At 44.9% G+C, this 26,782-nt stretch overlaps 1 protein-coding gene across 20 annotated transcripts in view; it reads left to right on the top strand.

Moving 5' to 3' along the window:
• Positions 1-26,782, top strand: part of Bcas1 (brain enriched myelin associated protein 1) — an 84,706-nt gene that overhangs the window by 44,287 nt on the left and 13,637 nt on the right. For 7 of the 20 annotated variants that reach the window (XM_076571263.1, XM_076571258.1, XM_076571271.1 and 4 more), the window contains 2 exons: positions 3,457-3,666; positions 12,599-12,640. In XM_076571263.1, coding sequence (XP_076427378.1) covers positions 3,457-3,666; positions 12,599-12,640 — 252 coding nt within the window. Of the gene's footprint in view, positions 1-3,456; positions 3,667-12,598; positions 12,641-17,391; positions 17,560-26,782 lie in introns of all 20 variants that reach the window. The other 13 variants (XM_076571266.1, XM_076571260.1, XM_076571272.1 and 10 more) reach the window with 2 other exon arrangements.

The raw sequence follows: 26,782 nt of genomic DNA, 5'->3' as shown, positions 1-26,782 counted from the left end.
GTGCCTTTCAAAAACGCTTTCATATTCCATCACATGTGGAAGCCAGAATCACTTTTCTTAACAGAAAAATGATCACTAATGTGGCTAATGAAACGTTCTTGCTCATTTCTGTAGAGCTTAGAATCCAGTTTCCTCCAGGTTTTTCTTAGGAAGAAATTGGCTGGTGATGGAGACTGCTAAAGCCATCCTGGCAGCAGACCCAGCTTTTCCAGAGAACGTTATTAAACGACTCAAGAGTTAGAAAAGGAAAAGCACGCTGTTTGAGCTTTGCTTCTTATCCCGAATGTAAAGTTGTGGTATGCCACCCACTCCTTGGGAAATTCTCTTCTAACCTCAAGATAACAGTATTAGCTTGCTGTCATCTGCCTCCCCTGTTCCCTCTGGTGACTGAGTTTACACTGAGCCCACATAGATGCCAACAGGAGAAAACAGTGGATGAGGCCAGAGCCAATCACAGTGGTGGACATGAGCTCAGCTTTGGAGACAGACTCTTCGTGCATGAAGGAAGGCACAGCGCACGTCTGAAACCACCAATTCCAAGAACCTCAGAGTTGGGCCCAATGCTTGGAGGGTCTTTTTGAACCATTAACTGTTGTCCACCAAATTTAGTAGGCCTGTTTTAAACACAAAAATGTTCCCAGCTCCATTTTATAGTCCTAGGATTGTATAGTATGACAGTTTCCATAGCACACTCACATAGCAGAATCTGCATTTGCACATGCAAATAACGCGAGGTCACCTTCAATTTCCAAGAAGGCTTATTTTGTTCTGTAAAGAGAGAACTATAGCTATTGCAGGAAGAAGGAAGGAACCCTACAAAGTAGTCTTGCGGTCCAGAAAGGCTCGGTGGTAAGAGCACTTGCAGCTCTCTCAGAGGATCTGAGTTCATTTCCCAGCACCCACAGGGGGTAGCTCACAGCCGCCCATAGCTGCCCGTAGCTCCAGCTCCAGGGGATCCAACACTGTCTTCTGGTCTTTGCGGGCACTGCACTCACATGTGCACGTACACTTGCACACACACACACACATACATTTTTTAAAAATAATTTTGTTTTGAAAAGTGGTATAGGCAGGTGGATATAGTGCATGCCTATAATCCCAGAACCTAGGGGGGAAAGGCAGGAGGATCACCCTAAGTTTGAAAACAACCTGGGTTATTTATCAAGTTCCTAGGAAACCGAGGCGGGAGGATCACCCTAAGTTTGAAAACAGCCTGGGCTGTTTATCAAGTTCCTGGATAGGCAAGGGTACACAACAAGACCTTGTCTCAAAAAAGACCAATAAATACGTAAATAGTAAGTGTATGGGCACTTGGGTACGGGGGACACAGTTTAGTAACAGCTAATGGGACAGATCATAGACCTTTACACGGAGAAATCAGGTTTAACTCCCACTTTGGGAATCACGTGAGGAGGGGGTGTCTGTAAAAGTGTGTGACTCCCTCCATACCACATCTGCCCTTAATTATAGTATCCATTTTATGTGTCACAAAATTTCACATCTGTAGTATCTCATCCCACCATGAATGGCCACCCAAGGTCCATGACATTTCTAGGGCTTTCTAATATCAGTGGCTCTTATCCTAGCAGTGAGGTGCATTTGGGAGAAGGATGGAATCTGAACTCTTAAAATATTACAGGAAGTGCCCTCTTCTGGGCTTCTGTAACCCAGACACAGGAGCTTCAAGGATGTGCCTTGATTGACATCAGTGTGTTTTTCATGCAAATATCAATTAAAATAGGATGATCCCAAATGTTCCCAATTCTCATTTATACAGTTTGCTACATATAGGTCATCGGCTTTTACCTGTGTGTTGAGAACTTTCTTTCTGTCTTAGTTAGGGTTTCTATTGCTGTGAAGAGACACCATGACCATCAAAACTCTTATAAAGGAAAAACATTTAATTAGGGTGGATTACCTTTTCAGAAGTTTAGTCCATTATCGTGGAGGGAAGCATGGTAGCATGCAGGCAGACGTGGTGCTAGCTACATCTTGATCAGAAAACAACAGGAAGAGGACTGAGACACTGGGTGTGGCTTGAGCATATATGAGACCTCAGGGTCCACCCCTACAATGGCACACTTCCTCCAACAAGGCCACACCCACTCCAACAAAGCCACACCTCCTAGTAGTACCACTCCCTGTGAGCTTATGGGAGTCAATCACATTCAAACCACCACACTCTCTTCTCTTCTTTTGATTATTCTGTTGTCCTTGGGGGGGGGGGGAATCAAGGTCCTCAAAACAGTAAACCAGATCCTGTCTGTGTCTTGTGTCTCAGCTGTAGGAGATATCCATCCCCTCAGGTTCACCAAGAAGCTGTCCTCTAAGTCAGAAAGGGAAATCCTAACAGATTCAAAGTGAAGCCAAGTCTGGAAGTGCATACGTATCATCCCCAAGATTTGCTTAAACATACCTGAGGCCAGGCATTGCTTGAAAAGGTTTGGCCAGCTCCTTCCTGTCCTCTCAGTGGGAAGCTGCAGTTTTTATTAGAAGCCGGCCCATGGGACTCTTCTGCTTTCCACATACCCATTGTTTGGTGTTCTTGTTCTGATGTTTGTACCTTATTGAGACCTCCTATGTCCCACATCCAGAATTAAAATCAAGGGGATGACTTATTTATTAAGAAGATAGTCCCCAGAGCTGTTAGACTCCTACGGGTAGGGTCACCAGGTAGAATATAGCATGTGCAGTGAAATTCAGGCTTCAGATACACAAGAAATAATTTTGTGTTATCTTGCAATCCATTCTTTATATAGTAATTTAAAATTATTAAGAAAAGGAAGTAATTTTAGGAATGTCCCAGTAAGTCTGAATTTCAAATCAGCAAATATTAATTTTTCTAGCATAAGTATGTTCCAAATATTGCATGAAATATATTTAAATTTATACTAAAATTACTTCTACCTGTTAGGATTTCCCTTTCTGACTTAGAGGACAGCTTCTTGGTGAACCTGAGGGGATGGATATCTCCTACAGCTGAGACACAAGACACACACACACACACACACACACACACACACACACTCAATCAATCAATCAATGTAAAAAGGAAGAAAGGAAGGAAAGAAAGGTTTTTTTGTTTTGTTTTGTTTTTAACCAAGTTCCTTTACCCACTGAGCCAAGAGCCCGCCCAGAACTCCACTTTCTAATAGCATACCACTCTCCCCAAAACCTACCCCCACTAAATTACTTACATAAGCATCATTACTAATCATAACAAATCTTCCCCTTGTTTCTTTCCCAAAAGGGAAATATCTGGAATATATATATATTCTTTAACACAAAGCTATATTCACAGTGGAAATTTGCATAAAACAGAAAATTAGAAAGAAAAAAGGACTAACACCATGCTTGACCCCAGCCTGTGCTTATTTTAACAGAGAATCTTTTACTTTTGAAACTGTGAGATTGTTTTGAGTTTTTCACTTTCCTTTTTACAAACAAACTTCTTAGGAGACTGAAAACTCACCCAGTACTTCAGCCAATCTCAAGTCAGATAAAGCCAACCTCACAGCCCAGGAGCCTCAAGGGGCAACCAAGAGTTCGAAAGGCTGCAGCCCACCAAGTCATGTGCCTCCTGCAGCAGCCAGCGACCCAAGAGAAGGCAGCAAGGAGAAGTCGGGGCCCACCGCACTGCCTCTGGGAAAGCTGTTTTGGAAGAAGGTGAGTCTGGTCGCAAGGAGTTCACAGGGTCCAGGGCGATGGACGTTGATGATTCTCATACGTTATTGTCCTCTGTGATTTAGCTTGCCATAGTTTTCAGGGTCCTGGGGGCCCATGGATGTTGATGATTCTCAGACGATATTTCCCTCCTCTGTGATTTAGCTTGCCATCGTCATGCTATTCACAGGTGCTCTGTAGGGGAGAAAAGGCTGTGAACAAGTAACAGTTGCCATTCTTTGAATGACTAGGGTTAGTGACGGAGGGCTGTGGTGTGACGACTGTCTTGTCCCTCTTCAATGGTCAATAGCCCAGGCTTCCTCAGCACACACTCTTCCAGGGCAGAGGACCCCCTCTATGTCTTTACCTCTCCCTGTCCAGATGCAGCCCTGGTGAGCCGATTCTTAATCCCCATTTTAGAAAATACGGTGTCCATCAGACCACCAGCAGGGGAGCGTGACCTGTAGTACAGCCAAGCTGGCAGAGGTGCCGCGCGCACAGAAATGGTGGCCGGGCTGCCGTGGTCCGAGAGTGGGGCTTTACCCATTGGTGCAGAGCAAAGCCCTGTAACCCGTGTTCAGAACTGCGACCCGGTTTAAAGTTCTCCAAAAGATGAAAGAGAAGCCGGGGTGGATTCATACAGCTGGAAGAACCCGAGTCAGTGGCGTCCTCAAAACCCCTGCACTCGGAACACTGCACAAAACAGCAGCAAATGCCCCTCGGTTTCACTCGCTTGGCGAGAATCCGGCTGGACCTCTGAGCCACTTTTTAGTTTTGTTTATTTCTTGTTGTACAGAAAGTTTTTCTTGTAGATTTTTCCCTGGACACTGATTCCTCTCATTCATGAACACATTGGAACATGTCAACTACTATTTCAATTCTATTTCTGCCTACATACTAATTTAGTATTTTGCCAGCAGTATAACATAGGAAACAGTTTCCAAATCATTTATGTGCACATATTGGTGGCACAGAAGATGACTTCAGTGACTCATATTTGAATATTCACATTTAAAGAATGATTGTATATTCATATATTATGAGACTTACATGTATTATATATATATATATCATCTACATAGTTATATACCATATATACAAGTACATATGATAGTTATGCATATATTCAGCCAGGCTTGGTAATACATGCCTTTAATCCCACCATTCATGAGGCAGAGGCAAGAGGATCTCTGTGATTTCAAGGCCAGCCTGATCTATATAGTAAGTTCCAGGACAGCCAGGACTAAGCAGAGAAAACTGGTCTAAAACAAAAAAAAAAAAAAAAGAATTGTACAAATCTTCAAAGCATATTAACATATTATACTTTAGATCAGCATAGACTTTTGCAAGCTAGAGAGTGGTTCAGAGCAAGTTGCACTCTTGTAGAGAACCCGGGTTCAGTTCCTGTGCCCATACTGGGGGGCTCACAACTGCCTGCAGCTCCAGCCCCAGGGGACCTGATGCCTCTGGTTTCTGTGGGCGCACACACACACACACAAATAAACCCTTTTTGCAAGCAGATTTATTGCTCAAGTTGACGCCAAGTGCATTGAGTTTAAAAAAGAACCCAGTGAAAAGAGATCATGTTACGTAAAAAGTGTTCTGGTGTGATGGCAAATTTGGATTCTCCAAGAAGCACACACCAAACAGAAGTATGAGTGATTTGTGGGGGAAATTCCTGTGAATGGCGAAGGAGTGGAGGCTGGAAGTCAGTGCTGAGGCCACAGTGAGAGGCTGTTGTTGGGTGTGTGGGAGAGGCGGGGGGGGGGGGGGGTGGGAGGGGTGGGGGGGGCTTGGCTTGCAGCTGGTGCTGGCAGAAGCCGAGGGAATGCCACAGCATAGCTTGCTTATGGTCAGAGTCCCACACTGGACAGGAAAACAGGACCCAGGACCCCTCGATGCTCTGTCAGTGACAGAGTCGTCAGGGAGAGGACAGTAGAGTGCTGAGGGTGTGACAGGTGGAGTCTGCCCCCACAGTAAGGCTGACACACCTCCAAGCCATCACATGCTGAGCCTTCCGGGCTGTTTGTCTCACTGACAGATTTTTCCATCCTCATGTGGGGCCTAGGTAAGGAAGCCCCGATAAAGGCTAGGCGCTCCCAGAAAACTAGAGATGAGATGAAATGTTCAGGATCTGTGGAAAAGGTCTAACATCTGTGATGTCATGTGACATTTGTGAGCTCAGACCAACTATCACATGATCAAAATGGGCCATGTCCTATCTTAAAGAAAAAAATCTCTTCTAAGAGTTGGACACATTCTTTTAAACAAGAGAGCCCTTGTAGGTGGAGCTGACATGGATAAATTATGTGCTGTGAAGCTCTTTATATGGTTTTTTATGTCTTTATTAGATCTCTAAGAATTCCGAGCAATGTGTTTGATCATATTCACCCCTCCCCTGACTCCCCCCAGATTCACCCCTTCCCTACCCATTCAGCTCTATGTCCTCCCTTTTTTTTTTTAACTTCTTCACCCATCAAGTCCCATTTGTGTGACCCATTTATTCTTGCATGTGTGGCCTCCCACTGGAGTGTGGCCTGCTTACCAGGGGCTACTCTTGTAAAGAAAACCGAGCTTGCTCTCCCAGCAGCTGTCAGTTGCCTATGGTACCCTGGCTAGAGGTGGGACTTCCTCTCCACCTCTCCTGTCCATGCTGGAATTTCGCCTGGCTTGTAGCTCCTTGCTCTTGGCAACATATCTTCAATGGGATCCTGCCATTTTTTTTTTTAATTGGAGTGTTTAGTGTTGTTAAGGGGGCCAGACTATTTTTTAGATTAACCAATTAAGAGCTAAGTGCTACTAGAGGAGACTGGGTGATTCTGTTTCTGAGGTTTGAATGATTCTCTCATACCAGACGTTCCCTGATTATCAAAAAGAGATTGAGAAATGGAAAAACACTCACATGTTATTAAAATTATTAATAAAAAGTGATTTCAGTATAGGTTAAGTATGTTTCATTCAATATTTGGGACATATTCATGCTAGTAAAATTATTATTTGTTGATCTGAGATTCATATTTAATGGGGCATTAAATCACTAGGCTGCTCCCTTTCAGGAAGCCTCTGGGTTTGGTCTCAGTCCTGTTTATTCCGTTTTCGGTCTGAACAGCTTGAGCCTCTCCTTCAAAACACTGCAGGCTCTTCAGTTGCTCCCAGAGATCCTCTTTCTCAGCCACCCTGTCCAGGTTTCCTTCCTGCCTCTGCGGTGCCCTCGCAGAACACGTGCCCAGGCTGGGTGATCAAGCCCTCTCCGCCCTTCTTCATGTGTTATCCGGCACACCTGCTCCTTGGCTGTGGAAGGCACCGAACTGCGGTCTGGTCCTCCCGGTCTCCCAGCCACAGACGTCTCCGAATGATGGAGAAGAGGAGCAGGGGGCTGCCGAGGGCTCTCCTTTGCCCCCGTGTACTGAGCCGGGAAACCAGGCTGGGGCAAAATCAGATGAAACCCAAGATCTAGACTGGGTTCATCATGGGCAATGTCATGCTTCCAGAGAAGAGTGGAGACATGCCCCAGCCCTCCATAGAAAGACAGGCTTCGGCACAGCAGCAAAGCTCACCCAAGGGTGAGGCCAGTGCTCAGAAGTGACAGATGACTTAGGACAAGGGGAAGCGCTTAACAGCCCGACTGGCAGCCCCAGGGTGTGGGTTGTGAGCACAATTTTGATCTCCGTCGGTAGCGGTTCTGTTTATTTTGCGCTCTGTGGCTGCATCTGATGTATTTGAATACAGCAGAAGAATGCAAACCATCCCACATGGCTGCTCCTGTCGGGGAAGCCTCTGGAATCTGGTCTCAGCCTTGCTGTTTTATTTGTTTATCAGTAAAAGGAGTAAATGACGTAAAAGTACTCATCAAGCTCACCAGCTGGGTGAGTTCATTAACGCAGACTGAACAACAGACAGTAAAACCCTCAAGAAACTGGCACAAAAGCTGAGGTTGATATGACCCAGAACTCTGTCTTAAAGTCAGTGTGCCCCTTGACTACAGAGAGCGAGCCATTAAGATTTTAACTGAGCCCCACGGCACACCCTGCCTGCCCCAGTCCAACCTTGGAGCTGGTGCCATTGAAGCAGTGTTTACAATGTCTCTTTGTTGCTGGAGAGACTGGGTCTTGGTAACTCTTAAAAACTAGGCTCATTCACTCATCCTCAATCTGCCAATAGTGAGAAGGGGGTGAGTATTTCATGTGGCCACATTGGGAAAAAGAACAAATAAAGAGGTTCACTGACCTCCAGCTCTATCTTTGGGTCCCTGATGTAAGGTTTATGGTTAAATAGAGCGCAAAATGTATGCACAGCTGAGCTGTCTTGGTCAAGATGTGGTCCTGTCCATCACTGACTTCTGGCTGTATTCAATGCTTTTACGTATGCGAAAGAACTGCATATATATGTGGCGTATATAAAGGAGTCTATGTCCCGCCCCCACTTGACCTGTCTGTGTGGCTCTAGGGAGCTCAGATAGGTGATTATAAATTATTCTGGGCTTCCATATATATCTAGGATCAACTCGAACCATAGAACTGTCACCAGAGCCATTGAGAGTCACCAGGCCATTCACTCTACCTGTCCCAACTCTTGGACTCCAGCATAGTTCATCTGCGACTTGCAATGTCCCACTTGCAATGCCTACCTGGATTGGCTCTCTGGGGGCAGAATCCAAGGTCAATTCTTGGGCTCCTGGGGGCATCATTTAATATGGTTTCTCCTCAGCACCCACAAAGTCTCTTCTCTCTGTAGAACACAGGCAATTTAAGGGCGGCTGAGCTGGTCGGACTTGATCTACCAGCCACCAGCAGCCACTCCTGCAGACTGACTGCAGAGGCAGCAGACTCCTGGAGTTCTTACTTCCTCCTGTGAATGCTCTTTCTGCTTTTTTCCCCTTGACCACTGTCTTTCTGCTCTGCTTCCTACACACCAGCTTCTCCAGAGTCTATGGCCAACTGTACCTGACTCCAGACACTGTTCTTGTTTCTTCCACCTGCTCACCTTCCAGAGGGGGAAGTTATGCAAGCAGAGTTGCACAACCGAACACTAACCCTGAGCCTGCCCCTACAGTCACGGTGTCCAGGACTTGGGTGCTGGGCTGATGTTCTCTTACACCAGATGTGAAGGCGTGGCTGGAACTGGCCTCTTGGCTCTTCTGAATCTTTATGCTAACTCAGTGTTCCAGTAGCTGCTGGTTGGGAGGCTGCAGCTGCAGACAAGTTTGTAAACATCTACAAGGTTCAGAAAGATTTGATGGTTCTTTCGTACAGTCCTAGAAACACTTAACATTACACGGTGCATAGCTATTTCCCTTTTCTGTTCTAATCTCATCCTTTAGGGTGACGTTAAGAGGAGATCTCTTTTTGGTAATAGAAATTATTCTTTACTGTGCCACCACTTTAGTATACAAAACAAAACAAACAAACAAAAAGAGAAACCATACATACAGGGGATTGAACCTAGGCAAGCAAGTACTCTACCACTGAACCATATCCCCTCCACCCCATATCCACCCACATGCACCCTTTTTTTTTTTAGTTTGAGACAGGGTCTCAACTAAGTCACTGTTGACATGGAAAGCACAGCTCTTACCTCAAAGGGAGAAAGAGTTTACTCTGAAGTTAACTATTGGTGACCATGACCCAGGAACACAGACTTGGGTTATCTGAAACACCAAACCCCAACAGTCACAGTTTCATGAAGTTTTTATCTTAGCAGAACAAAGCCATAAATCAGCAAAGTTTTGAAATACATCAGTGGAAACATCAGCTTCCAGCAGAGCTGAGTGTGTGCCCCGGATGCTGTCTTGTGACGCTCTTGGCTTTGAGGTTGATGGAAGACAGGAGTCAGTTTGCATAGACCACAACAGCCAGCTAGATATTAGCAGACATTACATTTAGAACTTAATTTATTTGTGGTTCTGTTGACACAGCAAAGGCTCTGATTATAAACAGTCTGATCTAAGCAAAACTACGGTCAATGTAGAGAAAAATAGAAAGTAGATTCAAGTAGTACAGGACAGTTTTGAACTGGAAGATGCTATAAAATTGCTCAAGTGTGAGGGACGCTCATGAGCTCTCAAAATAAGGACGTTCAGGCTAATCAGATGATTCAGTGAGTGCTTATTGCCAAGCCTGATGACCTGAGTTTGGTCCCTGGGACCTGCATGATGGATGGAGAGAACTTCTACAAGTTGGTCTCTGACCTCCATATACATGCTGTACCACAAAGAGAGACACACACAAATAAACCACTTTAAAAAGTATGCGTATAGGAGCGGGAGGGGAATGTCTGGATAGTATGACTTTCAAAGTGTAACATAGCAATCTCAGACTGGTCATGAACCCACCAGGTAGCTAATCTTACCTTTCTGGTCCACCTCCCAAGTGCTGGGATTTTTAGAGGCATGTGCCACCATGCCGGGTTCATGTGATGCTGGGGGTGGAACTCGGATTTGTGCATGCTAACCAAGCATGCTATCACCTGAGCTACACTCCAAACCCCCCAACAGGCAGAAGGATCTGGAAATCTAAAGCCATAGTGAAGATCAGAATGAACTCCTCCTGTCCCTCTCAGTCACCTACACCAAGCTGACAGTGTTTTCTAGAACACAGTGAGCAACTGACAATATAGGAACCTTACAGACAGGAATATCCAGATAGGACTGGCCTCATGACAGAGAGCTGGGATGGGAAAGAGCCTTGAAACCTTGTGAGCTCTGCTTTTAAATGGTGTGTGTGTGGTGGTAGGGGGTGGGGGTAATGTTTCCTCAACCTAATGTAAACAATATTTTGACTCCAGAAGCTATTGTAGGTTGGAGTTGAGGAGGTCAGGTATCCCTTGAGTCTTTAATTCTATATAATATTACCTGTGTGTAATATTAAATAGCTCCCCACTGGCCTAGAGAGAGAAGTTGGCTCTGTCTTAGTTACTTTTCTATTGCTGTGATAAAACATTATGATCAAGAGCAATTTTGGGAGGAAAGAGTTTATTTCAGCTTACAACTCTCAGGTCACACTCCATCATTGATGGAAGTCAGGGCAGGAACTCAAACAGGGCAGGATCCTGGAGGCAGGAGCTGATGCAGAGGCAATGGAGGGCTGCTGCTTACTGGCTTGCTCCCCATGGCTTGCTAAGCCTGCTTCCTTATACAACCCAGAAACTCCTGCCCGGGGGTGGCAACACCCACAGAGAGCTGGGCCCTCCCACACTGATCACTAATCAAGACAATATCCCACAGATTTGCCTAGAGGCCAAGGTTATGGAGGCATTTGCTCAGTTAAAATCTTCTCCTTCCAGATATGTCTAGGTTTCTGTCAAGTTGACCAACTCCAGCCAGCACACCCTCCAAGACAGCAGCATCCCTTGTAAATGGTTTTGACTGTGGCATCATTTCCGCATCAACAGAAACTTTCAGAAATGTTGGGGTTCCTCTGTGCCCAGGATGTCCTCAATATGGAAATAAGATGGGCAGAAACAAACAGTCTAAGCCAATGATCTTAGCTAGGAAGCTTGCAAGTTCACAGTCACCAGCTGGGGACTTGACTTTCAGAACAGTATCCTCCACTCTATTTCACCTGAGCAAGTGACTTGGCTTCTCTGTGTCGCTTCTTGCACTGTAAATGGTGGTCATATACTTGTTGCTTGAGACACATTAAGGGAGATAAAGCATGTCAGGCACCTGAGAGATGCATATGTAAATATCTCTTCCCTTCTTCCCCTTCCTGTTACTAAGCAGGACTAAAATGGGTATAGGGAAATGGTTTTAACCTGGAATCTAAGAAAAAGACACAGAAGGTCTGTGAGTATCCTGGTATCATCTGCAAAGTATTTTGTTTCTGGGAAATTCTCAAGGCAGTCTGTATCCACAAATGCCCCACACACCAAGGTTTAAGAACCACTGAAGGAAAGCTATCAAGATGACTTCCAGAGTCATAGCCAACTGACAGAGGTTCCATTTGACCTTTGGAAGAATCAGGATGCCCCCTCTCCTGTTTGGGGAAGGACTCTAAATGCCATGTGACTCCAGGGGGATAACAGGGTGTCTGGATTAGAGTATGTGAAACCCTAAGCCCTGGTCTTCCATGGACTAGTCCACCCAGGTTGAACTTGAGCAGGACAGAGTTGCCCAAGACCAAGGGTTAGTGTTGGGAGCAGCCCCCAGTGCTGACCAAGGACTACAGTCAGATAAGGCTGGGGACCCTCTTATAAGGTGGGGGTACCTGCTTGCTTCAAGACCCAGAGCACACTTCTCTGTTTCTCTTATAGAATTTCAAGAAGTTATCTGGTTTTGCCTAACAGTAGCTGTGTGTTGAAGGACTGTATTTCCCTCTTGGGCTAGGAATGTAGTTCAGTTGGTAGAATGTTTGCCCGCCATGCAGGAAGCCCTGGATTTGCTCCCCAATATCATATAAGTGAGGATAGTAGTGCACGTGGTAGTGCACACTTGGAATCACAGTCCTGGGAAAGTGGAGGCAGGAGAATCAGAAATTCAAAGTCGTCTTTGACTATAGAGTAAATTCAAAGCTAGCATGAAATGTATGACATTCAGCAACAACAATAATAACTATTGTTTTATATTATTATATAGTTATTATTATTGTTTTGTTTTTATTGGCTACTAGAAAATGTGAAGCAAATATGTTCTTTCCCACAGCCACAACTCTGCAGCTAGCGTTTTCTGTGACAATCATTCCTGTTCCAAGCATACCCTACCTGTGACACTGTGTTTATTCTTTGTTTGTTGCATCTTGAAATACACAACTTTTATCATCTTGCTATACTGTTTGCCTTTGTGGAAGCCTCCTTCAAATTCTTGCTCAAACAAGGTCTACATTAACAGTTCAGTATGTGAGAACTACCCTATGGACTGGTAGACCAGATGACCCTTTGCTCTTGGGTGACTTACTTTGGTAACATCTTGACTCTTGTTTTTGTTTTTATCTTCCTCTAGTCAGTTAAAGAGGATTCACTTTCCACAGGTGCAGAGGAGAATGTAAGTGACTCCATGACATCTCAAATCATCTTAAATCATTGTCATCTTCGGTGTGTCGGGCCATTGGGTGTTCAGCTCGGGGATCCCTTGTTTTGCATGTCCTGTGTTTTGTATCCACTGTAGACTCTTTCATCCCTTCCCATGATCAGGGGCCAAGGTGCGGGGGACCAACATTGGATCAACTCTTTATCATTCCCATTGAATCTACACAAAAGTAGATCCAAAATCAGAGCATCCCTTTTTTAGCTTGTCATCCTTCAGGGGCTGAACGAGTCTACTCCACATAGTAATGGCTTTGCACATTCTTAAGGGATGGGGTTGCATCTTCTGCTTTGTTCTGCCTTGACTACTTCTTCACTTTCGTTTCCATGGTTATCCAGATTCTCACTAACTTTGGGTGGTACTCAGATCCAGCCATTTGTATCAGGCATGAGGATGTCTTACAGCAATAATCCAGACTATTGTCTCTACCAGAGAGCTGACCCCAGGGGTCTGATAGACTGATGGCCAGATATTTCTGGCCTTTAATCTTCTAGAGGTAGTCAAAAATTTTAAAACAGTTCACTCATGTCCAAAGGAATGGTGTTGTATGAGATCTCTCTCTCTCTCATGCACACACACACACACACACACACACACACACACACGCACGCACGCACGCGCGCACACACACACAATGTGTCTTTTGAAAATCTCATCCTGAGAGATTACTAAAAGGGGCCTTGGCAGCTCCAGGCCGAAGACACCAGCTCTCAATACTGAAAGCGATACAGACTGGACATTTTTATGATTGGGGTAAGTGAATGTACAGCTTCTTAAGACAACAAAAGGACGTGATCACTTTGTCAAGGGTAAATGTACTTGCCTCCTCTGGAGTCTCTTGTTCACTTACCATGAACAGTGTATATGTTTTCATTTTTATTTAGTTACTGGAACCAAATGGATGTTGGAAATCCAAACATTTTCCCTAAAATGTTAGTCATGATAGGGGTGAACACTGGAATGGCTGTGTATGATTCCTTTTATATGTATTCTATATTCATCAGCATCTATTCACTTCCCATGGTATTGAATCACATAAGGACATTTTCATACAAGTATATGATGTACTTTGAGTGCTACTCCCATGTTCCTGTCCTTCCTCTTCTTCCCATCCCATGTCCAGTGAGTTCCCATTGTTCCTCTAGAAGTGTTATTATTCTTATTAAGAGAAAAGTCTCGACAATCTCTTGGTCCTGTTCCTTCATACATTCTTTTGTCCATTCATTCACTCTTTCTTTCATTCTATCCTTTCCTCTGTTATTTCTTGAGTCAAAGTTAATAGCTCAGCAAAGCTCAGGCCTCCTCTCTTGATTCTAGAAAGTTCTTGTGAACTTTCCTGGTATTTTCTAAGAAGCCAGAATCTTCTCTCCTGTCAACCTGAAAAGCACAAGTCTGCTCACAGACTGAGTTCTCTAAAGAGAAACATTTGGTGAAAATCAGTGTTTCCATTCATCCTAGGATCCCTGTATTCCTTGCAGCTCAAGTACAAAATCTGGAGTTGACCTGAAACAACCAAGCACATTTCACTTTGTACCATATGCTTAAAACAGGAATATAGCTGAATTAGTAGATAAATTCCTAGTATCAAAAAGTAACACAGAAGGAAAGCAAGACATTTTTCATGAAATGAAGAAACATTTTATACATTGCTTTTTTCCCCTTGCTTAGCCCTTTACCTTGCATTTCCAATTTTAAGGCTCCACATTTACCATCTAGCTTCCCATCACTTGGAGGGAATGAAGATAAACAGCTATGACCCAGGCACCATTATCTCCAGATCACATTTCCCCCTGAACCTCAGTTTACTTATCCTTTATATGGGGATACTGATGGAACCAGTTTGTGGCTCTTGTGAGAATTAAATGAGATGGGAATTTAGACATCAGTAAACTACAGTTCACAGACCAAATCCGGTCTACCACCTATTTTTTAATCTGGCCCACAAGTTAAAGGTGGTTTCTATATTTTTTAATGGCTGAAAAAAAAAACAAAAGAAAAATATTATCGTGACATGTGGAAATCACATAAATTCAAATGCCAGTACTGGCAAAGTGTTCTTAGAACTCAGCCACATCCACATAGCCACATTGTCTCTGGATGTTTTTCCTGGTGGACTGAGACCGGCAACACCTCTGGCAGGGACAGCTGGCTGCCCCCAGCAGCAGCTGCTGGTGAGTGGCAGGTGACACAGTGAAGGCTGGTCCTGCCATCAGTGTCCAGTTCCCGGGGAAGTGATGCTTTCCCAGCGGCTGGGCATCCAGGTGGAGTGAGGAGTGCGTGAAACATGAGTTCATTTCTTCTTCTCTGGAAAGCAACAGCATTCATTCGCCACAGCAGTGCCCAGTCCTCTAACCCTCGCTGCAGGACAGCTGGAAGCCACTAACCTTGTTCCAAGAGCCTGGTGACCAGTGACTTCTGGGGAATGCGGTTGAACTGCCTCGTTTTGTCTAGTTTCTCTCCCCATACTTTCCAAAAGCAGCCTGTCAGCCCATGTATAGTCCACTGGGATCCCTGAGCTAAAGGTGGGGGTGACGTCAACCTTCAGGTTTTCATGGAGATAGATCAAGGAAATAGAGCCTTGAAGACCATGAAAGTTTAGACCTTCTTCTAAAATCAGATTCTAACCCATAAAAAGTAAAAGCTGGGCCAGCAGGATGGCTCAGTAGGTAAAGGCACTTGCTGCTAAGCCTGGCAGTGTGAGTTTGATCCCTGAGATCCACGTGGTAGAAGGAGAAAACTGACTCCTGAGAGTGTCTGCTGTGCACACACGTGTGCACTCTCACACACACACACACACAAGTAAATAAACATTTACAAGGCTGAAAAATAGTTGGGCATAGTGGTGTTCACCTTTAATCCCAGCATTCAGGAGACCGAGGCAGGTGAGTTCAAGACCAGCCTGGTCTACATAGAGAGTTCCAGGACAGCCAGGGCTACTTAGAGAGGCCCTGATTCAGAAAAAAAAGTTGGAAAAAAAATATCTGTCTTGACTATAGCAGTTATGGAATAGCTCAGGTATAACATGAAAATGTTTTGGCCTTGGTTGGTTAAATTATTATAACTAATGAAACTAATCTTCCCTTGCTAAAATGTATAAAATCAAAGCAACAGGTACTTCTTAGTAAGGGACCTGTCAGTTTCACGTGAAGAAAACAAAAACCCACCTGGATGCAAAAGAAAAAAGCATTACTGGCTGCCGTTGCTGAAAGTGCGAGGGCGAGCCTTGCCGGGGCTCCTGAAGCATCCACTAGGTCACGGTTTGCAGCACGTCCACTCACGTTCCGTCATTATGGCACAATTCCCATAAGTGCCACAGACTGTCTTATTAGGAGTGATTTTTTTTTCCCTCTAGGCTCTTGTCACAAAGGTTTGCAATGCTTCAAAGACAGAATAATTCGGAACCCAGGGTCAGGAGGTCAAAGTCTGTCCTTACCTACTCAAGAGCCATCTCCGACTCTTCTACCTGCTGTGGCAACAGCTCTTTTATGACCACGAGGTAGCAAATGTAAGTCCCACAGACCATGGACAGCAAAGCCAAAGGCTGGAAAGGGTCTCAGTTCCTAGAGGATGGCAGAGCCGCACACAGATGTGAGAACGTCTTGCTGTCAGGCCTTCGGCTTCATTTGCCAGCAGGAAACCCCATCCTCCTCAAAATGGCGGCCGCCCTCTAGCAGTTCATTAGCCAAGTTAGTCACTTGTTCATAATCCTCATTTGTAAGATGGGGATAACATTACCTTTGCAGCTATGTCCCAAGGTCATATATAAGAAGTACCTTGTCCCACAGACATCAAAAGAGGTAGTAACTGGTATAAACATCTCTAAATGGACCTGTAAACCATTGGATGCTCCAGGTCATTGTGGTCATGGAGCAAATGGGTTTAATGTTAACACCATTAAGAACCAGTAAGAACCAGTAGCATTAGCTGAGTGTTTATGTTACCTAGCACAGGCTGAAGAATTTGACATATGTGGCCTGATTATTCCTGCTCTGCCTTAGTCACTGTTCTATTGCTATGGTAAAACACCATGACCAAGGCAATTTATAAAAGAAAGTGTTTAATTAGGGTCTGGATTATCACTCCAGTGGGTTAGTGCATGACCATCATGATGGAAAGCATGGAAGCAGGCAGGCAGGCATGGTGGTAGGACAGTAGCCAAGAGCTCACATCTGATCCACGAGCTGGAGACACACAGAGAGAACTAAGTAGAATGGGGTGCCTCAAAACTGTGAAACACCTCCTTCAATGAGGCCTCACCTCCTAATCCTTCCCAAATAGTTCCACCAACTGGGGGCTATTCTCATTCAAACCGCCACAGGATCTCTACACAGGCTGAATGTAGTTGTTCTGGGGCAGACCAAAGAGAGACTTACTAGAAAGGGTGGAAGGGACTCCTCCTGTCTATGTCTTGCACCTTCATGGGGAAGGAACTTGCCAACTCCACTCCTATCTATCTGTCTGCCTGTCCATCTGTCTGTCCAGTGATCAGCAATCACCTGTCTGTGAGCTCATTAAGTACATCCTGAATATTGCCTCTTGAAGATTGCCTACATAGAAACTAGTCACAGGTTCAAACCCTCAGCTACTCTGCAGATGGGAGAACCAAGACTCCTTCATAAACGTGTTCTGGGGGAATATTTAGGTAGCGGGGATTGTTTTGTTTTGTTTTGTTTTGTTTTACTTTCTTATTACCTGGCAAAACAATCCAGGCGGTGTGTGAGCCACCAGTAGAAACTGTAAGGTTTGAGGGAGTAGAGCCTGCCTTACAAACTGTGGATCTCAATGAAGAAGAGGCCCAGCCCGAACCCACAGATGTAAAAGTTAAAGAAGAAAACAAACCCCGGAGGACCCCTCTGATGGCGTTTCTCAGACAAATGGTAAGCCACCTTCTGTCCATCCGTCCATCCATCCGCCCGCCCGCCCATACAGAGCAGACATGCAGCTCATCTGCTGACAGGAGGGGGCGGGTTCTACCCATGGTGTGAGACCAACTGTAGTGAGGCGTGGGCACTATGGATGGGCTCAGTGAGTAGATTCCCTCTCACTCTTCTCATTGGTCCTCTGGCCTGCTTCTTGCTACTGTTCTTTAACTTCTGCTAGCTCCCTTCTTAGTAAATTAAGAGGCTTTCAGTTGTCAGTGATGACCACAGTATCCACTCTGAAGTTAATTTCAATGCTGGTTTTGCATTGTGTGTTTGATGTTGGTGAATGATACTGCTTTCTCATTATGATGATGAAGTGAACGGTCCTTTTATTCAAATGTATTGTTTGCATAAAGAACATAAGAGTATGTAAAGATGGGGCTGGAGTGATGACTTGGTGGTTAAGAGCACCTGCTGCTCTTGTGGAGGACCAGGGTTCTGTCCCCAGTGCCCATATCAAGTGGCTCACAACCGTCTGTAACTCCAGTTCCAAGAGATCCAGTGCCCTCTTCTGGCCTCTTAGGGTATTGCACACATAGGGTGCACATACAAACAAGCAAATGCACACACGTACACATTTTAAAAATAATTTTAAGAATATGTAAATAAATTAAAAGAGGCCTTAAAAAAACAATATAAGGCATTTCCTGGATTAAATACTGAATAATATAACCTATAGCCAGGCATAGAGGTTTACACCTGTAATCCTAGCACTCAAGAGGCTGGAGTAGATTCCAAGTTCAAAGCCAAATTGTGCTACACTGTTCGTGAAACTCAGTTTGCAAAACAAAAAAGGCCAAAGCTATAGATTGAAGTCCAGAAGTTCTGAAGATAACATGAGATATGAATAGCCTAAGCCATTCAAATGCAATAGTGGTTGCCTAACATTCTTACAGTGGATGCACATATGGCTGCACATTTTGGTTGGTGAGGTTGCCATACTCTTACTCTGTGTGGAGCAGAAAGAATGTGGGCAGAGACCTTTGTGACTACGAGAAAACTAAAGTCAGCCGGGTAAGCAGCAGCCCGAGAGAAAGGTCATCGGTTTAATTCTCTTTTAATGAAGAACAAGACTTTCACCCTCAAGTGCCTCTGCTTTCATATCTGGGAGTCTAATCCATTTGGAAAAAAACTCCCCAGTTTCAGAAGCCTCTTAACAAGATCACAGAATAAAAGCCAGCCAAACCCTTGCAGGCAGGAATGAGACTTGGAAGGTGTCAGCAGAGGCCAAGCTCTCTTCTTGGCGCCTGGTATGGAGGGTGTAGGAGCGAGGGCAGGCTGAGGCTAAGCCCCACCCTCTCATTGCCCATTTGCTCTAAAATGGGGTCAAGATTTGAGACTTTCCGGCCAGTAAGATGGCTAAACAGGTAAGGGCACCAGCTACCAAGCCTGGCCACCTGAGTTCGATCTCCCAAACCCCCACACAGTGGAAGGAGAGAACCGGACTGTGGCGAGCTGTCCTCTGGCCTCTATGGGTGCACTGTGGCATTTGTGCGCATGTGCGGGAGAGCACCCATGAGTGTGTGCATGACACAAAACCAGTGTGATTTTAAAAAAGAGAAAAGAAAAGAAAAGATTTGAGACCTTTGGGCCAAGGAGAAGGCTCGGCAGATAAAAGCACTTCCTGCTCAAGCCTGATGACCTGGCTTCAGCCCCAGAACTTGGGTGAAATGCTGATGCACTGGCATGCATCTGTCATCCCAGCCCTCCTACGGGGCCACCGGAAGTGGAGGCAGAATGTGTTAAGATTCACAGGCCGGCTGGCCTGGTGGCCCCAGCAGCAACAGAGGCAAGAACTGACTCCCAAAGTTGTTCTCCGGCCCCACACGTGTGCCATTACATGAGAGAGCCTGCTCCCACTACACGTGTGTGTGCGTGCCCACAAGCCCATGCATTCTTCATCATGATATGAAAAGGGATCAGCTTTCTTGTTTCTGGATTAATTGGGGAAACAGAAGAATCAGCAAATAGAATTAGCGCCTCTTCCAAATTACCAGTGTGGCTAGCTTCACTGTGAAGGGGAGAAAAAGACAAGGAATTCCAAACTAAACATAGAAATGGAGCCAGAGTCCATCTCCAGCAAAGCCTTGAGCTGGGAGAGGTTCAGACCCTGTGTCTTTATCCCTCGATGCTGTCTGCCAGACACTGTTTTCTTGCAGTGAGAACAGGTCATCCGAATGGTTGGTAAGAACTGGAGGCAGGGGAGGCCTTTGGAGCTGGCTCTCCAAGAATGGGTCACCTCCCCAGGTGACCCTTAGTGACCTGTGTGTTCACTGCTCTCGTCCTCTGCAAACTTGAACTCTTCTTTCTGTTTAAACCCAGTCTAAAGCTTCAGTGATGGTTGTGTTCACACCCCCCCCACACACACACACCCCAAAACTCCTGACATCTCATTGTCTTTCTGTTTTATTTTCCTCAAAGCCTGCTATCGGCATTGTGGTCCATTCCGATTCATAAGACGAGGTTTTCTAGCCTTAACAACATTCCCCACAACTCCCTGCCATCACTCCAGCCAACTCCGGTCACATCCCTGTCCCTGTGGGTATTAGAGTTCACAGCCCTGAGACAGTCCCACCTCACTGTTTTCATGGCTTCCTCTACTTATAGTGAATGGACTTGTCACCTCAGAGCAGCCGTTACTCTGTTGATGATGATGACTGACTCTAACTTTTCCATTTTAGTCATTCGCTGGCCAACAACGAATCACCGAGTGTACAGTGACGAGCTGGCACAGGGCAGAAAACAGTTAGCATCAGGAGTTCCATCCCCTCAGGGAATAAAACCCAGAGAAGCGGGGAAAGACCTCCATTTTAAACTCTGCTCACATTCAGTGAGTAGGCTCCAGTATCTGCACACAGTCTTGATCCCTTCTTTTGCCTACATGAAGGATGTACATGCACTCAAAAAAAAATTGTTTTTACATTCATTTATTTTGTATGCTGGGGGTGATGCATGTATGTGGAGGTCAGAAGGCAACTTGTAGAAGTCAGTTCTCTCCTTCCATCCTGTGGGTCCTAGGACTCAAACTCAGGTTGTCAAACTGGGTGGCAGGCACCTTTACCCACTGAGCCGTGCCCGGGACTTTACACTCACTTTTATGTGTGTGTATTAATATCCCTGCTGGGGAGATCCCTGGAAGGTGGACCCCATGATTACTTCTAGGAAACTTTTTTTTTTTTTTTTGTAGTATATTCATGGCCTCTCAATTGACTTAAAATCTTTGGATTTCTACAGGGGATCAAGGCCCAGAGCCTGCCTTAGGGATTGAAAATAGACAAGACATGTAACCTACTACTAAGGTTAGGGAAATCTTTCAAAGCCAAATAACTGAATACTTCAAACACATTTTTAGGTAATTAGGAAATTATAATTTTATTTACAATAATTGATTTAATGAAAAACCTAATAGCAAAACCTCTTGTTTGTATCCAACTTCAGTAGCTGGAGAGTTGACTGCCTGGCCTCTGTCTCGTGCCTCTTCCTTTCTGCTGATGCATTTCCTGTTTTTTGGCAAAGGAATTCTTTGTTGAATACTATTTTTTTTTTTTCAAAGAAACGCACTGAACTATTCATTTCATTGCCCTTCTTTAACCTGTTTCTTTGGCTTCTTGAGACAAGCTTTTACTATAATGCTTGAAATTCACAATGTGGCCCAAACTAGCCTCAAGCTCATGGCAATCCTCCTTTCTCAGCTTACCAAGTGCTGTGATTACAGATGTGCACCTCCGTGCCCTACTTGGCCTTAGTTCCTTTCTTAAGAATCATTTTCTTCCCAGAAATGAACCTCTCACAAATTGGAAGATCTTCATTTCTAGTGTAACTCTATTTCAGGTAAAAGAAAGTAGAGTAATATAAATCCTAACATAACATTCGACACAGATAGTTGGACTAAACCACCAAAGTCCCACAGGCTCCTGCAGGACTCCAAAATAATTGCAAGGTACGTCTAAGACATCAGCCCATCAGAAGGGAGAAACAGATTCTTATACATACTAATCAGCTGATGTCAAGAAAGTGACTGAAATGCTAGTATATTTTTATAGTGTGAGTAGGCAGAGGGCTGTGTTCATGTACCTAATCACCAGGTAGGCAGATTCAAAACCAGAAATGTGGGAGATAGAAGGATGGAGATTTCAGATTTCTAATCTGTCAGCATAATAACAGGCTGCGTTGGGAAAGGCCCCTTTTCCTCCACACTAGTTTTAACTAACTACATCATTCCATTTACTCCTCCTTGGGAGCCTTTCTCTGGCCCACTGGTTTTATAAGAAAACCTTGATTGGTGTGACATTCTCAGACTGAGAAAAAGACTTTGAGGTTTAATAGGGGGCAGCCAAAGGCCCAAAGGAGGAAACAGCCAAGAAACCTAGTTTTCTGTTAATCACATTCAATCTAATAGGCTAATAAAATCAAAAATTAGTATTATCAGGGGAAAGGAAGATGGTTTGAAAAGAGAATTATAAAACAAAATACAAGAGTCTTTAGGCCAGAGTTCTGGGTCTCAAATGCCCCTTTGAGTATTAAAACATTCATAACGAGGTGGTGAAGATATGACTCAGTGGTTCGGAGCACTTAGGACATCAGGTTGGTTCCCAGCACAAATGTCAGGCAGCTCACACCCCAGGGGCTCTGAAGCCTTCTTCTGGCTTCTGCAGACACCTACACACACACACACACACACACACACACACACACACACACACACACACACACACAAATAAGGAAAAATAGAACAAATGTTTTAAAAAGTCAAACCAGGCCCAGCTGTAATAGACGTTCTTACTTCTTCCAAGTGGTCACCAGGAGGGCCTGGTCTGAACAATTCACCCAAACCCTGGAGCAGACTTGGAGTCCCAAGTCAAGTGTTCCCTTTTACTCCATTTCTGTTGTTTCTAAAGCTGCCCTTTGACCCAGGCATTATTGCTGCTTCCTGTGTGGCCATTGGTTTCTGGAGTTTGTAGAGGTAGTATGATGCTGAGCCCTCGCTAGGGGTTCCCTTATTAAGGTTTTCTCTGCAAACATTGTCTTTATATGTTGGGCCCCTGGTCTTAAAATTACAAGGCAAAAGAGGAGAATTAATGCTTGGCTTATGTTAAGCTTGGGTATAGGGTTCTTGAGTATATTTGTTCTTACAGTGAAAGTTACTTCGGATAGATCATTTATGACTAACACAGTCCTACTTCAAATGAACATCTCAGTGAAGCAGAAAACTGTGATGTATTACCTCTGTGGACCTGGACGTTTAATGAAGATCCATTTCCTTGGATCCAAATTAATATGGTTGAGTTAGGAAACATTATTGTTAATACTCTCACACTATGTTAAAATTTTACCTCCAAACTGAGAGTGGTGACCCACTTCTGTAATCCCAGCATTCAGGTCAGGTCCAGGAGGCAGGAGGATCAGAAGTTCAAGATCACCCTTGGGTACATATTAAGTTTGAGGCCAACCTGGGCTACATGAAACCCTGTATCCCCCACAAAAAAGATAAATAAATAGTCACCCTACTTCTTCTTTGGCTTGGAGGTAGTGTTTTATTTGTTTATTTGTGTTTTGAGATAAGGTATTTCCATGTAGCCCTGGTTGTCTTGAACTATACATCTCACTATGTAGATCAGGCTGGCCTTGAACTCACAGAGATCCACTATAATAGCTAGTCTTGCTTGTCAACTTGACCTACATCTTGAATGAACTATAATCCAGAAATGAAGGACACACCTGTGAGAGATTATTTTTGCTTGGGTGCATCCACTTCTAGTCCAGACCTTTGAGGTAGGAAGATGCACAGCTTTGATCTTGATCTTGAGGCAGGAAGACACAACTTGAATCTGGGCCACACCTTCTGCTGGAAGTCTATACAAGGACATGGAAGAAGGAAGCTTTGCTCTTTGCCTGCTTGCCCTTGCTTGCCTTGCTAACAAGTCCATTCCTTCAATGGCTTTAGAGCCTACTTCTTTGGGATCCCAGTGTAGACTCAAGACCCACTGAGAAATCCAGCCTAGTGGACTAAGAAACTACTAGATTCTTGGATTTTCTGTTTATTGGAATGACCGTTGTTGGATTAGCTGAACTGCAGCCTGTAAGTCATTCCAATAAATTCATACACACACACTCACACACACACACACACACACACACACACACACACACACACACACACACACACACACATAGTGAGAGATTCATTCTATAGATTCTGTTACTCTAGAGAACCTTGACTAATGCATCCACCATGCCCTTGCCTCCCCAGTGCTGGGATTAAAGGCTTGAGCCACCAAACCCATGCCACTTCTTTTAACTGTCAGTTTTGGTGAAGGGTCAAAATCCATGTGCATTCCTTTCCAAACAATGTGAACTGACCACCAAATGTTTCTGCTCAAATGTTGGCCATCTGATGCCCCATGTTAGAAACAGCTCCAATATTCCTCAGGGTATCTATCAAACTATCAACATGCATAGCACGTTGCAAGGACCATTAACATGCAAGGCTCGGACACCAGGACTAGATTCTGTCTCTAAACTGCAGGCTGGAGTCCTGAGAGGCCTCACCTTTGAGTCTCATGAATAAAACCATGGGGGAAACAAGGTACTTGGCAGGGAGTAGGAAATTGCTTCCGAGCCTCTAAACTTTTCTACATGACACTAAATCGTTTCTGAAAGAATTTTAGTATCCTCAGACCATAACTTTGTTATTTTTGACAACTGGAAAAAATAAAGCCTCAGTGGTCACGGTTGTTTGGATGGCAGAGCCCACCATGGATTTTCCGAGTTGTCGCTGAGAGAGGGCTCTGCCTAGTTAGGTTCTGAGGGAGGGCAGGTGGGAGGCGTTGGGATGCTTGATAGGCATGATCAAGGAAGTGGCCTCAGATGAACTTAATGACATCTTTGTCTGATGCCAGAAGTCAGTTACTTTGGCATACATACAGCTTCTTGTGCTTCAAAACAAACAGAAAAAAAAAAAAAGCCATCAGAAGGCTTGAGAGACTTGCTCCCATTTTTCTTAAGAAGGATGGGAATGGTAGTGATCTTCCTGCCAACACAGCATGGTACTGAGCTGACCCAATTCTCCTCCAAGACTAAGAGACAGAGGGAAAGAAAGCATGCCCAACCCAGCCCTTGAACTGGAAAAGCATCTATGGCACACATCTTAAAATAAAAAAAGTCAAGTTCAACAGTGCAGTTTTAGAATACAAAAGAACTTTATTGTCAAGAAGCTGTAGAAGTATCATTGTTTTCGTTTTTGTTGTTTTGGGTTTTTTTTTGTTGTTGTTGTTGTTTTTTGTTTTTGGTTTTTGGGGTTTTTTTTGTTTTTTTTTTTTTTTTTTTTTTTTTTTTTTTTTTTTTTTTTTTTTTTTTTTTTTTTTGCTTAAAAGCTATGTTGTCCGTGCATGTAATATTGATTACCTTTCTATTGCTGTGATAAGACACCATAGCCAAAGCAACTTAGAGCAGAGGGTTGATGGGAGTTGGAGCCGGAAGCTGAGTTCATGTCTTGAACCAAAAGGAGGAAGCAGAGAAATAGTAATGCCGAGAGCCTTTAAACTCTCCAACGCTATGTCCTGTGACACACTTCCTCCACAGCCTACACTTCCCAGGCCTCCCCCAGACTGTGTCACCCACTGGGGACCGAGTGCTCGAAGGCCGGAGCCTATAGGAAACCCTCCCACTCAACCCACCACACGTGTGTTTATATTTTACAACTCAACATTCCCCTGGGAGGGGATAGGTGGCTTGTTTGGGAAACTGTTTGATTTCCAAGTATGAGGATCTAAATTTCACCCCCAAGCCAGGTATGATAGCACATGCTTGTAATCCCAGCACCAAGGAAGCAGAAACAGGTAGCTCTCCGGGGTTCGCTAGTCAGCCAGCCTAGCTATATTGATGAGTTCCAGGTTCAGTGAGACTCTGTTTCAAAAATAACAGGTGGGTGCTTCCAGGGGAACATCACTCAGTGTTGGCCTGTGGCTTCCACGTGCACAGCGCCACACAAGAACACCTCCCCACTCACCCACACAGACAAACATACACAGTCCCCCAGGGGCTAACTGAGGTGGACAGAAGCCATATTCCGAAGGCCACTCTGGAGTGCCAGTCAGTAGAAGGGGCTCCGTCTACTGAACCCAGGGGGCCCAGTGAGATCACAAAGTGTCAGAATGGTAGCAGATGGTAAGGAGGGCTGCCAGCAATCACCACAGGAGTCGGTTCCCTTTCCATGATGCTCTCAGGCAAGGTGGAGCCTCTTAGGACAGCACAGGAGACTGAGAGGAAGGAAGAGCCACTCTCCGTGCCCCAAGACCTAAATTTGGTCAAGAAGACACTGACCCTTGGTGAATCTCACAAGGAGTTCTCTGAGAGGAGTGCCTGGAAGCCTGGTACAGTGGCTGTCTCGGCCACAGTTTCTACTGCTGTGAAGAGACGCCACAGCCAAGGCAACTCTCATAAAGGAAGCATTGACTTGGGGGCTTGCTTACAGTCTTAGAAGATCAGTCTATAATCATCCTGGTGGGGAGCATGGTAGCACACAGGCAGGCATGGTGCTGGAGAAGTAGCTGAGAGCTCCATTCTGACCCAGGCAGCAGGGAGAGACTGAGAGAGAGAGACTGGGCCTAGCATTGGGTTTTGACACCTCAAAGCCCATCTCCAGTGACACGCTTCCTCCAACTAGGACACCCCCCCCCCAAATCCTTCTAATCTTTCTCAAACAGGTCCACTCCCTAGGGACTAAGCATTCAAATATGAGCCTATAGGGGTCTTTCTCATCCAAACCACCACAGTGGTGCATGTCGGTAAATCCCAGTTACTCGGGAGGCTGGGGCAGAAAGATGACAAGTTCAAGGCCTGCCTGGGTGATGTAGCAGATGCTGCCTCAAAAAAACAAAGAAACAGGAAGTTCATAGAGCTTGGCACACCCCACCCTCCATTCCTAACCAATCAAGAAACACACACCAAGGGTGTGCCCGTACTTGGGATGCGGTGGAGATGCAGTGGAGATGCGGTTTTAGGAATTTAGGGATCCCCACACTCTGCTCAAACTATTGATGGTGCTAGTCAGTGTTTCTGTTGTTTGGAGAGCAACACCAAGTAATATTTAAGAAGCTCAGGGTCCACCTCGGTAATGGGCATGTCCCCCAAACGTCTGTACTTCAGATTCATCCGTCTCTAGCTTCTCCAAGCCCAC

Source organism: Peromyscus maniculatus, chromosome 4, assembly GCF_049852395.1.
Source record: "Peromyscus maniculatus bairdii isolate BWxNUB_F1_BW_parent chromosome 4, HU_Pman_BW_mat_3.1, whole genome shotgun sequence".
NCBI lineage: Eukaryota > Metazoa > Chordata > Mammalia > Rodentia > Cricetidae > Peromyscus > Peromyscus maniculatus.
This window is presented reverse-complemented; position numbering and strand designations above follow the sequence as displayed.